Source organism: Metarhizium acridum (assembly GCF_019434415.1).
Source record: "Metarhizium acridum strain ARSEF 324 chromosome Unknown scaffold_276, whole genome shotgun sequence".
NCBI lineage: Eukaryota > Fungi > Ascomycota > Sordariomycetes > Hypocreales > Clavicipitaceae > Metarhizium > Metarhizium acridum.
Window position 1 is genome coordinate 724,292 of NW_027094025.1, and position 17,099 is coordinate 741,390.

The 17,099-nt window shown below is 45.6% G+C and overlaps 3 protein-coding genes across 3 annotated transcripts; 1 reads left to right on the top strand and 2 right to left on the bottom strand.

Annotated features, from left to right (window-relative positions):
* Positions 1-5,661: 5,661 nt before the first annotated feature.
* On the top strand, positions 5,662-7,681 carry J3458_013264 (uncharacterized protein; the record flags this gene model as incomplete). Its single annotated transcript, XM_066120336.1, has 3 exons — positions 5,662-5,953; positions 6,044-6,925; positions 6,990-7,681. The coding sequence occupies 3 exons, from the start codon at positions 5,662-5,664 to the stop codon at positions 7,679-7,681; spliced, it is 1,866 nt and encodes a 621-aa protein (XP_065974623.1).
* A 278-nt stretch (positions 7,682-7,959) lies between these two features.
* J3458_013265 (uncharacterized protein) lies at positions 7,960-10,893 on the bottom strand. Its single transcript, XM_007808898.2, has one exon. The coding sequence runs from the start codon at positions 9,786-9,788 to the stop codon at positions 8,403-8,405; it is 1,386 nt and encodes a 461-aa protein (XP_007807089.2). The 5' UTR covers positions 9,789-10,893; the 3' UTR covers positions 7,960-8,402.
* Positions 10,894-14,406: 3,513 nt separating this feature from the next.
* FCF1_1 (rRNA-processing protein fcf1) lies at positions 14,407-17,098 on the bottom strand (the record flags this gene model as incomplete). Its single annotated transcript, XM_066120337.1, has 6 exons — positions 14,407-14,571; positions 14,675-14,838; positions 14,949-16,257; positions 16,348-16,379; positions 16,432-16,636; positions 16,703-17,098. The coding sequence occupies 6 exons, from the start codon at positions 17,096-17,098 to the stop codon at positions 14,407-14,409; spliced, it is 2,271 nt and encodes a 756-aa protein (XP_065974624.1).
* Position 17,099: the final 1 nt, after the last annotated feature.

The window sequence follows — 17,099 nt, forward strand, 5'->3', positions numbered from 1 at the left end:
CGCCGTGTTTAAGATATGTGTAAAGGGTTAGCTTCCACTATTCTATTGCTTTTTTAGTTAAGAGGTTACTAATATAAAGAATCTATAACTTAAGTGTTATATAGATTTTTTTATTAACTTATAGGTAAGTTTAAGCTTATATAAGAAAGTTCCTTATATTACCCTTATAATTATCGTATAATTTAGGCTTAAGGAATTTTAATATATTATTATTATTAATAGAGAATATAAGTATAAGATTTTAAACTACTATAAGTTCCTCTTCTCATACCTTAAGTTTTTTATAGAGATTATTTTATTAGTTAAGAAGCTATTAATTCTGCTTCTTAAGCTTAGTAATTTTATTATAAAGGTACTTTATTATCTCCTTAAGGTTAATGGTCTTTCCGCTTAAAGTAAATATCTTAAAAGTTATTACTACTTAAAGTTTTAAGGTAACTTATTAAATAAGATTAATTAAAACGTAATAGTAGCTTAGGTTTTAAGGTATAATAGGTTTATTTCTTAGAAAGTAAGTTAAGTTAAATGCTATAAAGTAGCTTTTAAGTAGTATTATAATAAGGCTATTAAGAGTATAACTCTTAATAGTAAGACTATTACTTAAATTAATTAATAGAGATTTAAACTATTTAACTATAAGAATACCTCCTCCTTAAGTACCCGTTTATTTCTCTATTATAGTCTTAGATTAATTAGCTTAACTATTAATCCTTTTAACTCCTTAATTAATTGGCTTAACCTTTAATTCTATTAAGTCTCGTTTTAGATCGCTAACTTAACACTTTAAGTCTTTGATCGCCTTTTGGGTCACGTGGCTGGTCACGTGCCCCTGCCTTCTTCTCGTGCCTACGGGTCGTGCCTGTCCTAGCCGGTGCGGTCCCGTCCCGTCTCTCGTGTAGTGTCGTTCGTAACAGGTTTCTTTTCTTTACTTAATACTTAATTATAAAGTTAAAAGGGGTTAAGTATAAATACTATTAGAATTATCTCTTATTTAATTACTTATTACTTATAAACGTTTATAGGTTATAGTAGTTTATTAAGACCTTAACTAGCTTTATCGTATTATTTATATAATATTATTAATATTTAAATACGTTTTTAATTACTAGTATCTTTTAATTAAGCGTACTATAATAGGTCTTTATATCTTATAATTTTCGCGATTAAAAGGTAATAGAGTATTATTTTCTATTATTCTTAAATTATAATAGAATTACTATAATTATAAAGATTAATATATTCGTTTTAATTTAAGTTTACTAATTAAAATTAAAATATTATAATAATAAAGCTTTTATAAAAGCGTTGTTTAAAGCGTAAAACGCCTTTATTTTCTCTTAATTAAGTTTTATACTTCTTAGTTTTCGCTTATTTTTACTTTCTTTTAATAAAGCTATTAATAGGGCTATTATATAAGAGTAAGCTTTAATAAAGCGTTAATAAAAGTTATAAAACCCTAAAAATACTTATATATTATAATAGCTTTTAGGTTTTAACTAAGATATAATAGTTTTAATTTAAGTAAAATCTATAAAGATCTCTTTTATTAATAAGATAAACCTTAGAAATTTCACTTAAGATTAAAAGAATTTATACTTAAATAATTTAACGTATAACCTTACATTTCTTATTCGTTTTAATACTTATATTAGGTGTTTCTTATTCTTCTTTTTTATCTTAAAGAATACTAAAATATTATTAAGATATATAATATAAATAATATTATTTAAGCCTTATAGCGCTTAATTTATATAACTTTAAAATATAATAAGTATATTAGTTAACTTAAAAGGTATTATTAAGTATTTAAAATACTTATATTATATTTAAAAAGCGGTTTTTTATTTATTCTCTTTCTTAATTTTAATTTAATAATAAGCTTTCTTAATATTTAATTTTAAGAATACCTTAGCTTCTTATATTTAATCTAATATTTTAGTAATTAAAAGAAGTAAATATTAGTTTTTAATATTAACTTTATTTAATTCTTAATAGTTTACGTAAAGATAAAGTATTCTATTCTTTTTTAATATAAATAAGATTAATACTCTTATTAGACTTTTAAAGTATTAAATTTAACTTACCTTTAGGTTTTTATTTAAATAATCTTATAATATTACTAGCTTCTTTAATAAGAGTAAGTATATAAGTTTATATAAAGGTAATTCTTCTTTTATTAGGTTAATTATATAATTAATTAAGCGGTATAATAGTAATTCTCTTACCTTCTTATCTTTAAAAACGTTAGTATATTCTTATAATATTAATAGTAAAGGTATTACTTTTAAAAAGGGTTTAGTTTTATTTTCCTTATAATAGTATTATCTCTTTTACTTTAAATATAATAAAGATATATACGTGATTTTACGCTTTTCTTTTAAACTTATATATTAAAATTACCTTATATTTACTCTTCTTTATATTATACTATTATTATTATAACCTTATATTTATAGTAATATTCTTATTCTTAAAAGCTAGTATTTTAAGTAAAAGAAGATTCTTACTTATATTTAATATTATATAATAGATTTAAGTAAACTCTCTTTATTTCTCTTATAAATTTATAAGAGCTAAGAGTATCTCTTATACTTTTAGCTTTTATAGGTAAATATTACTAGATACTTTAAAGCTTAATAGAATTTTATTTAAGCGATATAATTTTACACGTTATATTAAAGTAATATTAATTAAGTTTACTTTAGCCTTAGTATTTAAGGTTACTTTAATAAGTATTAATTTTTATTCTTAAATTATAGCTTATATTATAAGGCTAGCTTTTACTTAAATATAATCTTTATTAATTATAAATTGAATATTATTTATAATTAATTCTCTTTTTTTATAGTATTCTTTTTATTTTCCCTTTTCTTATCTTAAGTTTTCACGTTATTAATCTTTTCTCTTTTAAGGTATTTATTTTAAAGATATTTATTATTATTATACTTCTAGTAAGTAAAATTCTTTTTCTCTTTATTATTAGCCTTTTTATTATCTTTATTTTAAAATAAGTTTTAATATAAGAAACGCTTTTAATTAAGTTTTAAGAACTTTTTTTAGTTACTTTCTCTCTTAAAAGAAGAGTTTTTAGGGTTTCTTTAAGGTATTTTAAAAAGCCTTTTATTTAGGTTCTTATTTTAAAGCTACTTATTATTTTATTTACCTTTTATATTATTTTAAAAATAAGTAATAAGAGTTATAATTTTCTTTTAAGTTTTTAATATACTTAACGTATATATTTTAATATAATTTTAAAGGTAAAGGTAAAGTTTTATAAAGAAGTTAAGTACTTATTATACCTTTAAGATATAAGAGAAGTACTTTTTTAATAAATTTAAGTATACGTAAAAGTCTTAAGAAGATTAATTTTCCCTTTAACGTATACCTTTTAACTATTATATTATAATTATATTTTAATTAATAGAATCTTAAATAAGATTTAAGGTTTATACTTTAAATTTTTTTTAATTAATATTTACATTTAAATTACACGCTTTTACTTTCTTAATATATTAATTCTATTAAAAATAACATTTATTTTTTATTTATATAATTATATATAAGATTTAAAAGTAATTCTTCTTAAATTTTCTTAAAGTACTCTTAAAAGTATATTAAAGATTATTTAATTAATTATCTCTTTTTCTTTAATTTATATTAAGAGATAACTTAAAGAGGTTTTTAATTTAAATCTTTAAACCTTAATCTTCTTTTAAGAAAAAAAAGTCTTATTATTTTAAGAACCTTCTCTTATTATTTAAAGATAAGTTTTAAAGTAACTCTTACTCTTAAGCTTTAAGTTTTTAAATTCGCTTAAGTTTACGTAAGTACTTCTTTAATTATACCTCTTATATAATTATAATAAAGTACTTAATAAGAGTTAAAAGAGTAAATAATTTACGTGTAAAAGATATAATAAGTATCTCTTCTTTTAATATATTATTATATAACGTATAGCTTTATTCTTAAGTTCTTATTATCTTTTTAAAGGTAATTATATAAAGAAGTTTTAAGAATTATTAAGGTAAACCTAAAATATAAGATAATTAAGTAAGAAATTAAGAAAGAACTTTATTCTTAAATTTTTTAATAATATAAGATTAAAACTTATTTAAATTATTTAATATTTAAATTAATTCTTTTATACTTATTTATTAAGAGTTTTAGCTTTAATTTATACCTACTTCTTACGTAATAATACTTATAAAATTTAAACTAAAATTAATAGGAATTTATACCCTATTTTAGAATATAAGCGAACCTAATTTAGTCCCCCTTTACAGGTAACTCCCTATGCGTAGTACCCGATTCGGTCCCTCTTTACAGGTAACTCCGTGTGCGCGTTACACTAGGTGAGCTCACGCCTTAGTAAAATATAGTAAAATATAGTAAAATATAGTAAAATATAGTAAAATATAGTAAAATATAGTAAAATATAGTAAAATATAGTAAAATATAGTAAAATATAGTAAAATATAGTAAAATATAGTAAAATATAGTAAAATATAGTAAAATATAGTAAAATATAGTAAAATATAGTAAAATATAGTAAAATATAGTAAAATATAGTAAAATATAGTAAAATATAGTAAAATATAGTAAAATATAGTAAAATATAGTAAAATATAGTAAAATATAGGAAAATATAGGAAAATATAGTAAAATATATTTTTTGGCATTTACGATCAATAATTCATGGAGCAGAAGCTCCCATAGCGACATCTCCCCATCGACAAATTCCGGCATCATAGCAAGAATGCTGCGCGAGGGGGCCCTGGCGGCCATGTCTTGACCCGTACAAGCGGAACCCCATACGCCTTCCAAGTGCCGAAGACGAGCAAAACAGCCGCCCACCTGTCACCGGACACCATCAAGCAAGCTGACGGCTTGTGCAATATCGAGCTTTCCTCCTGGGACAGTGGCTGCACACGATTGGGACCAGAAATAACTCTGCCCAGCAACTTTATCCCAACATCGAGATTGCCTACAGCACCAGGCCGAACAATCCTTGCCCATGGCCCCAGATTTTGCCCGGATGGTCGCCTGTCTGCTTCCCAGACCAACGCGCCAAGGTCTTGGTCCCAAGCATCTTCGTCAAAGCCGAGTTCGGTCTTCAGAATTGCAACCACGGGGATCGCCGGGGAATCGTTCTGCAGGAGGTCCTATCGCGAGCCATCTTGTCGTGTTCAAATCATGGACGACACTGCTGCAGGGCTCTCCCACGCCGCGCTTCCGGACCTCTTCTTTTGCCAAGACGAAGCATCCCCGCTGGTGCCCAGATGGAGATATCTCAGAGGGCCATTGTGGGTGTGCAAATCCAAGTGCTTGTCTGCTTCTCCAATCCCGTCCTCACGTTTTCGAGAGAAACCCTCGGGTCCTTCCCCAGGCACGCCCACCGGCCACTCCTGTGAAATATGCCCTCCAACATGGGCTCCTGGCCAAGCTTCCAGGAAGGCCATGCCGCATCTTCTGTACTCCTTTCATTCCAAAAAGCCATCTATAAGACGGGGGTCGGAGCCCTACTTGGCCAAGGGGACGCAAAAACGTCCCATTTCGTCTTCCTCCTCCCCGTACAGTTACCGTCCGCCACGTTGAGCCCACCCAAGCCAGTTTGTGTTGCCTGCTGCTTGGAAAACGACTGGACTCACAGCACGCGCCATTATGCCCACTGGTGATAGTCTGGCCGAGCCAGTGGTGGGAGCCCAGCTTCGCGCCGAAGCCACGGATGAGAAGCGGGCGTCTCTCCAGGCCGTCCGGAAGCACGACGCTGCTGTCCAGAGTGGCCACGTCGCCCCGGGCGATACACGGCAAGTTGATGAGACGTCCGTCCTGCCGACGACCGAGGAACTGGCCCTTCTGCGCCGTGTACCCAATCATGTTCCACTGAAGCTCTTTACGATTGCCTTTATTGAGCTTTGTGAGCGCTTCTCGTACTATGGATCCACGGTCGTGTGTAAGTAGTCACATCACGGGGGGAAACCCGTTCTATGCCGCCATTTGATTTCCCAGAAACAAAATACTAAGAGATCGCCGTGACCAAAAGTCACCAACTTCATCCAGCAACCTCTTCCCCCCGGCTCGACGACGGGCGCCGACCCAACCCAACCCGGCGCCCTGGGGATGGGCCAGCGCGCCTCGACAGGCATCACCATCTTCAACCAGTTCTGGCAATACTTCATGCCTCTGTTCGGCGCGTGGGTGGCCGACGCCAAATGGGGGCGGTACAAGACCATCAGCGCGGCCCTGGGAGTCAACCTCTTCGGCCACGTCATCCTCATTCTGTCGGCGATCCCGCCCATCATCGTCCGCCGGGGCGCCTCGCTGGGCTGCCTGGTCGCGGCCATCATCATCAACGGCTTCGGCACGGGCGGCTTCAAGCCCAACATCAGCTGCCTGATCGTGGAGCAGCTGGGCGAGCAGCGCATGTTTGTGCGGACCCTCGAGAGCGGCGAGCGTGTCATTGTCGACCCGGCCGTCACCACGGAGCGCATCTACAACTGGTTCTACTTCTTCATCAACGTCGGCGCGCTGGTCGGGCAGCTGACCATGGTGTACGCCGAGACGCACGTGGGCTTCTACCTCTCATACACGCTGCCGACCATCATGCTCGGTTTCTGCCCGCTCGTCATGTGGTGGGGGCGCCGGCGCTATCTCCGTCGCGAGCCTGCCGGGTCGGTGCTCGTCCCGGCCCTGCGGACGTTCATGCTCGCCCAGCGCGGCCGCTGGTCCGCCAACCCGTTCCGGACGCATCGCAACCTCCACGACGGCACGTTCTGGGACTCCGTCAAGCCCTCGCGCTTCTCGCCCGGCACCCGCCCGGCCTGGATGACCTTTGACGACGCCTGGGTCGACGAGCTGCGACGCGGTTTCGCCGCCTGCGCCGTCTTCTGCTGGTATCCCATCTTCTGGCTGTGCTACAACCAAAGCAAGTCCCTCGTCATCCTCCCCTGGACCCCTCCCCCCTTCTTCTCCCCACTAACCACGCACAGTCAACAACAACCTCATCTCGCAGGCGGCCGTCCTCCAGCGCAACGGCATCCCCAATGACGTGCTCTCCAACCTCAACCCCTTTGCGCTCCTCATCTTCATCCCCCTCAACGATTTCCTCATCTACCCGGCCCTGCGCAAGGCCGGCATCCGTTTCACCCCCATCCGCAAAATCACCGCCGGCTTCTTCGTCGGCTGCGCAGCCATGGTTTGGGCCGCCGTCGTCCAGCACTACATCTACCAGGCGTCCGTGTGCGGCAGCTACGCGTCCGGCACCACCCTCAACGCCGCCGGCGAGACGGTCAAGTGCCCCGCCGTCGAGATCAGCGTCTGGGCCCAGGCGGGCTCCTACGTACTCATCGCCCTCGCCGAGGTCTTTGCCTCCATCACCTCCCTCGAGTACGCCTACTCCAAGGCCCCCAAGAACATGCGCTCCATGGTCCAGGCCGTAGCCCTGTTCATGACCTCGTTTGCCGCCGCCATCGGCCAGGCCTTTGTCGGCCTCGCATCTGATCCGCTGCTCGTCTGGAACTACGCTGTTGTGGCCATCCTGGCCTTTGTCGCCGGCACTTGTTTCTATATCCAGTTTCGCAACTTGGATATCCACGAGGACGAGCTGAATGAGTTACCCGAGGGGCAGGTGGGTAAGGTTGATGCCGAGGCTCCTTTTGCGTTTAAGGATGAGAAGAGTTAGTCTTTGTCTGAATGGAGAGGTGTCGTGTAGATAGTCTGCTGAGCTAGCATAAGTGTTGTCGTCGTCGGAAGTTTGACAAACGTATTTTGTTGGCTACAGACACGTTTGTGGGCAGACTCGACTACTATTGCGGATGCTACTCCGTACGGAGTACTCCGTGCTAAACTCGTTCTCGCGCCACCAATAAGCATCCGGCAAACCTGAATGATTCCAAGTATTGCAACATCGCAATGCGGCCAGTAGAAGCACTTGCAGGTCCAGTCACGTCAGTCATAAACTGCCTAGTACAATGTTTATTCCTCAGATATGCAACATGCGCCAAAGCTAGTATAGCACGACGCCCAACATACACCATGCTCGATACTCCAGTCCAATAAATCCCAGCAAATCCTCGGTACGTAGATCCCATGTCTGCGGTGACCAGTGCCTCATTTTTTTTCTTCTTCAATCCTGGATGAAGATGGCGCTCTTTTGTAATCGTCTGCCTCCCCATGGCTTCATTTCGAGGTATCCTGCACTTTTTTGTCCTACGCTGAGAAATGTCCATATCACCGTTTTGACCTTCAAAATCAATAACCCCCAACGCCCAGAAAGCCTCGTAGATTATGTGTCATGAAAAATAGGGGGGCGTGTCGTAACATGCGGAAACATGTGGCTGACTTCGAATCTGCACTCGATCCACTACATGTGTTGTTCTTTTGTGAAAACATAGCGGTTGACGCTATGCCAGCCATTGTTCTTCGTCTCGCTTCAAGCCCCGCATAACGAGTCCTTCGTCTTCGTCTGAATCGTCATCCTCATTCTCGTCGTGAAGCTTCAACTGTTCCACAGATGTTGTTGTGGCATTGAGTTTATCGTCGGCGGCAGATGTCTGTTCGACTTCGTCCTCGTCCAGCATCCATGTAAGTCCGTTGGCCTCCTCCTCAAGAGGAAACATTTCTCGGGCATATTCCTCCAGGCCCCGGGGACCTTCCCAGAGCTCAAGGGCTTCCGTAGGGCAGCTCACCTCGAGCTTCATGTCCCCAAAGTAAGGTGGCTGTCTTTTGGGGTCCGTCTCGCTAAGCTTGAAAAGCTTCGCAAGTGCCTCCAGTTGCTCTCGGTAGCCAGTGGGAATTTGAACCTTGACCTCAATGGGGCCACGGACGTAGTGTACGGGACGGCCAACACCTCTTGCAAACAGCCTGCAGGCTTCTTTGGGCGACAGATATTCGTAAGCGAGAGCAATCCGCTCACCCTTCCATTTCGAGACGCCGTCTTTGAATAACTGTACAATTGCGGGCCCAACGTCGTGTTCCGCGTCCAGCCAAGGAAGCTTGGCATCCTCGTTGAATGGTGCTTGCCATACGAAAGACCCATCTTCTTGTAGCTCCATGCAAAATAATGGGTATGGCAACGACGTGAAGTTGTTGTTATAGATGCCCGTGTAAACAAAGGTCGCAGGGAGGTCGAGCTTTCGAACATACTCTTCCACTTCGTGTTTCGCTGCCCAAAGTGGTAAAGAAGGCCAGTCCTTGTTGTAGGCCTTGTGATCAGGCATCGACGAATAGATGTAGTGTTGGACCCCCGCCTTCTTGGCGGCATCAGCTAGAGCCATGCCAATCTGAACTTCATCGCCGTAAAATGTAGTGTTTATGAAGGCCAGCTGTGCGCCACGGAACAGATTTGAGATCAGGTCATGGTTGACGCCGACACCGGCAATCGGACCATTTTGCGTAACGTCTTTGTTTTCCTTTGTAGGATTGTGCCTGGTATACAGCTCACCCACAAATACTGTTACGTTTGGGTTAGTCGAGACCTCGGTGGCAACAACACCTTCAAGATTTCTCAATTGTGCTCGAACGCGATATCCGACGGCTGTGGCGACACGAATCAGGGACGCAGCCTGGCGCCCGCTTGCGTTGGTAATAGCGATGGTCTTGTCCGGAGTTGACATGTGTCGCTTGGGTGGGCGGAAAGTCAGAGAGTTGTTTCTAGAGTTGGCCAGCGGGGACGACTCTGAGTAGGACGATCGCGAGTGCTTGTGTTGTTTGCGGTAGTTGTTACTCTGGTCGTTGCCAATATGAATCGGGATGCTGGCTGCCATAGGGCCGGTAATTTGGGCTGGCATGGTTCAATCCCTGTCGCTCTCGACGTGCTGACTAGGGTGGAAAAGCGCAACGGACGATGGTGACAAGGGGATACGCGCAAGGCAAAAGGCCTCCTTTCCGTGCAGCATACAACAGGCGAGGCCACCGTGGTTTCGCACACGACGGCCCGCCTGGGGGAGCAGATAGATGTCCTGGAGACTTGGGCGGGATTCGCAGGGACTTCAAAAGGCAGAAGGCCCCGGGCGAGGTTGGTGTTGTGGATGGTGAGGACTGAAAGTCTGTACGTAAAATACAAGTGCTCTGTGGGCCGACGATGGTGCGAGGACAGGAAATGCTGGCCAATGCAGGCGACTCACGACGGGCGCACAACAGGCTATGTCTGAGCGGGGTGGTCAATTATTGGTAACAAAATTTGGAACTGGAGAAAGATCGTGAGGTCAGCTGGATGGTGTGCGGTTCGCTGAGGGTTTGGCGGAGAAGTTCCTCGAGGCGGTTCTGGCGAGCAAAAGGCTAGAGTCGGAGTAGGCTGTTGGACGGTCTCTGAGACAGGCAAGGGGAAGGGTCTCGCAGTACCAGTATTGTGGTATGGTTGTATGGATGCGTCGCGCGCAACGCTTTTTGACGTGGTTTGGTTCGTGGTTGGGTTGATCGAGGTGGGCACTTTTGGCCGAGAGTGATGGGGAATGGAGGGGCACAGCACGCAGCCGCGCAGGACCGGAGTGTCGCCACTGCCTGTCAGCAGCCGTGGACGCGCTGTAAGAAGGCGGGCGAGGATGCGCTGAAGCACGAACGGATGCGGATGCGGCCTCGCAACTTGGGCAAAGAGGTGCCGACGGTCTGTTTGACGATGCTCGCACCGGAGGTTGACAATTCTGAGCCAGCCTCCCTCTTATCGACGCAAAAGATCAATAGGAGCTCAGACGACGAGATCGGATGGTGGGGTTCCGGGCAGGCGCAGGCGCGGCGGAAGTCGGCTAGCAGGAGCAACCCAATTGATAAGAGCTCAAGTGCTGCTTCCCAAACGACAACTGGAATGCCAAGGCCGTGTCTCAAATATCGATGCCGTTCGTAGCATACAGGACGGTACAAGAAGAAGGGAGGAAGCCGAGCAAGAGCAAGAGCACGAGACTTGACCAGAGGGCGCCTCGATGCAGGTGTGTTATGGTATATGTTCGATTGGCAACAATAATCCGGGGCCGAGGGCGGAGGGCGGAGGCCACGGGAGACGTGAAGGAACACACAATGGCAAGGAAGAACTGGGAAGACCTGGATGGATCTGCTCCTGCCTCCACAGGTTTGGGACAAGGACCTGCACCGACGTGGCACCTGCCCTGAGACGCAACAGTCGATCTCTCTGCCTGCGGATGGCTGCGCATGCGGTCTGGTGCGGTGCGCTTGATCCTCGATTCATCGATTCCCGATACTTGAGCAGGCCGAAATTCATCTCCTGGCTAGCGAGACCACCATCAACCAGACCGGAAAGGAACCACGCAGGTACTCTGACCGCTGTGGCCGCAAAGCGCAGTGGACCTCGTAGCGCCAGGGTACTCCATGTTTGCTTTATCAAACCTGCGTCGCAAAAACGGCACCAGTCATTCATCGGCACACGCCTGCCCACTAAGAGATAACAGTCCACAGGCTTATCAGTGACAGGTAAACGGGCGACGGGGGCATGGAGAAGTTACGGGATGGCTGAAAAGTCTGATGGTGGGTGGATGCGCCGGGTTTGATGGACGTCGGCTTCAATGTTCCATGGATGCCCGCCACAGACCTTCAACACATTGGCAGCAACGCGTCCCGACTTGCCCGCCCCTACATCCAGTAGGCAGACAGACACTGAGCACTAACTACCAATTCAGGAGAATACCAGCAGGTCATGCGCCCAGCTGCTTATCCTCTCATCTTATGCAGTCTAGATGTCCGGATTCTGCCGACACTAGCATTGCGTCGTCAAAAAATAAGCAGACCTCACATCATCAAAAACCCTGAAGAAGAATCGTGGCCCTTGGTCAAATGACCCTGGGGCCCGACTAACCTAAAGAACCTAGAATAATCAGTTATTATAGTGGGACACAAACATCAAACAGGCTTCCGGGCCTCGCCCGAGCGGGTAGTTCAGAATAAGATGAACAGGTCGCCGCAGCTTTCACAAAATTCGGCCTTGTTACGATTCGTTGGCCCTTCAGCCCTTGCTCCTCCTCTACAATATAGATTCTGGGGCTGGCCAATCGCACTACATGTGGTTCTAATGGTCAACGACCTTCGCCCGTCGCATGCCATGAAAAGTCATGACGATTATGCAATGGCTATGCTGGATTGCATGATGCCCATTTCCAGAGCAGTTCCGCTAGCAAACCCTTAAATCTGGAAAACGTTGGCATGAACCCAGACAATTGAAATGACCAGTTACTGTCGGAAATGAGTCACTGCTAGAGGGAACCCGACCTTTGGTTTTTGAAGCGTCACAACGTCCTGAAGACGCAGCACCCCGCGGCTAACCATGGTATCGTCATTGCGACGGGCAATTGCCATCGTCAGAGCCCGCATGCCGCCTTCTCCTCTTGTTGCGGACAGTCTTCATCCACTGGCTCCAGGCACTGCAAAGTGAGCTCATCAGACACTTATGCTTGTTTTAGTCTCAAGATGCGGGGAGTCTGGGAAAAGTCGGGCTTGCACACCAGGCAGATTGGATGGGAATTGTCATTGAACGAAAACCTCACTTCCAGCTCATGGACTTTGTAGTATGGCCATTTGCCAGGCTTCGCCCGCAATGCACTCTGGTCCAATCTTAGGCTTGGCAAACACATAACATGGTTGTCGGGGCCAATAGCTTCCAGGCCAATTACTTGTTTTGCTGGCATCATGTCACTGTCTCCCGCAACGTTAATAAGACAAGCTATGTGGGTGCTGCATTAGAATTAGGTAAAGTTTTCTGCCCTCTCTCCAGTTAAAATTTTTTGTGTTGAATCAGTTTCTCATACCGTTTACAAAAAGGCTGCCTCAGAACGGGGCAAGCGTGCCCGCTCCAACACCCCACGACAACCCGACTCGTGGGCATCACATGGTCACAAGACTGGCTGGGTGGCTCGATCAGTGTCCATTGTCCACGCTTCCTTCGTGGCTAGTCGAGGGCGGTGGACATGGTAGTGGCCCGCAGCTCTAGGTCAAGATGTCAAGGTGGGAAATTCACCACCACTGAGAACACCACGGGTTATATTTGCTGTATCCTTACGCGCTACGGACTAGACAAGCAACGGCTTCAGGAGTTGAGCAAAAAACAAGTGGGGTTCTGGTTTGTGTTTTCCTATTTCACCAGACTATTCCTCAGTCCCGCAATGCTAACTAGCATCTATGATTGCAAAGCAACGCTCCAGCCTGGACATGGATCTCCAATTCACCTCCACCAAGTACCTAGGCACAAATAACTAAATGACCCCGGCTTTATGCGCCCGATTTCGATTCCAGGCCATGCCCCATCAGACACACCGACATATCTCCTGAGGACGACGCCGCGTGGAAGAGGTCTACCCGCGGGCAGTTTAGTGATGTCAGAGATTGATTGAGCGGTCTGGGCGCAAAAGACTGTCTCTGGGCATGGATATCACAAACAAGCAGGAAAAGGGCTTTCTGAGCTGCATGAGTTTAACACATGGGAGGCTGGCCAGAAATAGTTACCCCAGGTTTCTGTATTTGGAGTTGAGTGAGACATGCCAGCAACCAACCTCGGCCCTGGTCAAGCACCTAAACACGGGACATAAAATTGCCTCTTGATTCACCGCCGCAAAAGCAATATTGTGCGACATGAGACGGTGCCAGAATTTTGGCGGGTATGCTGACGTTCTGGTGGGAGGAGATTTCCCGTGAAAACCACAACATGCAGCTCTTTGTCGCATGCAGGAGAATAGTACTACTACAAGGGGAGCTTGCATCGCCTGGTTACCACCAATTTTAGATATGCGGGGAATGCAGACAGCCAAGCAGACTGCCTAGCTGCCTTTGTGGTGTGCTACATATCTCAGCTTGTTACAGCACGGACGAAGACGTGTACTACGACACCGGCGAGGTCGACAGTCGTGTGCATAAGTATTCCGATCTTTGTCGCCGAGAAACAATGTGTTAGCCCTTGAGAATAAATCTAGTCCCAGCCTTCCGGGTTCTTTTCCCGGTCCAAGCCATGGCAAATTGTAGGATGCTGCTTATCTCTGGCCAGTCACAAATCACGCTTTTGAATCACGTTATTGACCAGTGGGTTTAAGCAGCACGGTCTAGCAAGTAGTGGACGTACCGGTCCGAGGCAGCTCGAGCATCGGCAATTAGAAAAGCATCTTTTTTTTTTCTTCCTTTTCTCTGCGGCCGCCGGGCGCTTTTGCTCCCCCCAACAAGCTTTGTCTGTTGGCCAATAATTGTGTTTGCGGGCCGATCTCGGGGTGTGTTGGTTAGATTTAAGGCGAACGCAGCCACATGAGCTAGGCAAGCTCATACAGCAAATGACCAAATATTTGCGATACATAACATCGCAGATCAGAATTTCGAGCACATGTCATATCACAATTGAAGAGTGGTATATACGGAGCATGGACGGGCCAAGTATTACGCCAAGGTGGCCGCTGATGCTATCGCGTTCGCAACCCAGCACTGTTATCTAGATGGGAAGTCTCCGTGTGCTTCCCCAGATGGCAAGCCCCATACCCCAGGATCTAGCATGTCCAGTCCATCCAGGGGCAGTTTCTCGACCCATGACGCTCCAGACCCGGAATTAGTGCCGGCGGTATGGCTGTGTGCCAGGGAGACGTCAAGAAAACGCTGGTAGCCAATGTTAGCCCGCTGTTCTGGCCTGGTATTATCTCTTTCTTTGTGGCACAGCGGACAGCTTTTTCTAAAAGATGCGGATTCGGGGACAGCTTACCCAGTCCATATTGTCCGCTGGCTCCATCCACGACGGATCAAAGCCTAGGTTACTCCCAAGAATGGTCTCCGACGTGCTGGGCAGGGGAAAGTCCATTGCTGGAGTAACATTGGTCGTTGGCTGAGCCATAGAGAATGGCGTTAGCCCCGAAGATGAGTTCGCTCCTGTTATCAAAAAAAGTGTCAGCACGCCGTCCGTTATTTCTTCTCCGGGCCGTGGCAAATGCATAGAAAGGCGCCTTCAATCCAGATACTTGAGAGTAAATCCGACTCACCAATACAAGTACTCTTCTCCGCTAAAGATGACCACCCAACCGACCCCGAGGACGGGTATTCCGAGCCTCGTGTTGGTATCGTCACTTCCTTGTCCACCGCATCCCCCAGTTTACTCAACATGGCGGCCAGCGTGTCCGACGTCTTCCTCAACTCAGCCACGTTATCGGATACCTCTGTCCAAATCATAAAGGACCGCTTCAACATGCCTTTGAGTTCCTCCTTGCCAGGCTTCTTGCCATCAAAGTCGAACCCTTCTCCATCGGGATAACTCTCATTCTTGATCAGCAGATACACAATCATGGCCGCGAGCAAGTAGTCGTGTACAGCCAGGGACGACAGGAACCACGACGTGGAGCTGAGCACGTTGCCCGGCTTCGAGTGCCTCCATATAAGATACTGATTTTCGAGCAGCGACAACGCCGCGTCGATGCCCTGCTGGCGAGAATAGTTGTGGTCTTTGTCAGGAACGGGTTCGGCGAGATACCGTCTGTGTAGGACGCAGCGGCACTTGTTGTAGAGCGCGGCCAGGCCAAAGCGCTGGATCAAAAGGACGGGTGCGTCGCCCACGCACTCGTCTAGGGGGCGGACGCGCATGAAGCCCGGCAGAGCGCCCCATGTGTCCTGCAGAGCGGCGTCGAGCCGCAGCACGTCGGTGTATTCGGGGGGTGAGAGCGAGTGCGCCTGGCGGGCGATTTGACCAAAGACTCTGAGGATTTTGGTCTTGTTGATGGGGTACGTCATGTGCGTGTGGTCGGTGGCCGGTCTCGCCGGGGGTAAGGATGTGGAATCTTGGTCAAAGTCTTCGTCTTGGAGGTTGGACGGGGTGCGCGTGTCTGCCTCGATGCCCTGCAGCATGCTCGGCAGGCCCATGTGGAAGGAGACGATGAGCTCGATCTGCACCGCCATGTTCCATATCCGCCGCCGCATCTCGCCTTCGTAGGGGGATATGTTTGCCAGCTTGGAAGGGTCGCGGTGGAGGCCCATCTTGAGCAGGAGCCGGATGCACACGCCCGAGAGGACGTAGCAGCTCATCTGGGCGGCGCGGCTGAACATGAAGTGGGATTCGACGTAGAGCAGGAACGCGGGCAGCGTCGTGGACGTGGGCTGCGTGTATTTGCCCCAGATGAGGGCCCAGCCGGCGCAGGAGCGGTAGTGCTTGATGCGGTCCAAGACGGGGACGGGCGAGTCGGCTGAGAGTTCGTGGGGGGCGGCGAAGTTGTCGAAGAAGATGCCCAGCGCGAGCATCATGAACAGCTGGGCGAGCCAGTGGAGGCTTACGTCGTTGGAGTCTTGCCAGAACCGGGCGTACTGGGGGGGGATGTTAGTGTGAGATGTCACGAGTTGAGATGAGACGTTGCCAGATGGCGGTTATGAGAAGGGAGGGTGTGTTAGTTTTACCATTCTTGTAAATGTAGGTCGGTGAATAATATCTGCTCCTGCGTGAGAACGTGTCCATGGGGTTTGGGGCACGGGTTGGCTCACGTTGAGAAGGACTCATGGATGAAAAGTATCTCTTAATCAACCGATCTGCAACATGCCTCTCTGGCAGCTGTGCAATGAGTTCGTCCCTGTTGCTCGGCGGAACTGTCGGGCACAACAGCATTTCAGGCGCATCAAGATCATCCGTCGACAGGACCCCTTCCTCGTGGGCCCTTGTATCATCAAAATACATTTTCAAGTCCTCAATCTACAGATCCCCCATTAGCATCTCGTTCATGTACCGCGGCACAAGCCCCGTGTATTTATAACTTACATCCTCGAGCATGGCCATGCAGTGCGTGGCCCCAACGTAGGTCGTCCCATGCTCCCCGTTGACAACGTGGCCCTCCAACGAGGGCACGGCACTCCCCTCGTTGCTTCTCCCCGGCGGCTTCGCATCTCCTTCGTTCCCCATCATCTCCCGCACCAGGCTCTCGAGGCGCTTGAGGCGCGATGCCATGTTCTTGGCCGGGGGCTTCTTCTTGACGGGCCTGGGGGCGTAGACGCACTGGTCCATGCGGCCCTTCTTCTCGCACTGCGAGCATGGCTGCTGGCGGTCACATTTGAGCTTGGAGTTGCGGCAGGGTGCGCAGGAGAAGAGGATCCGCGTGCGCTTCTGGGCTTGTCTGTCGCCGGGTGAGGGCTCGCTGGGGCTGGAGTCTTGGAACATG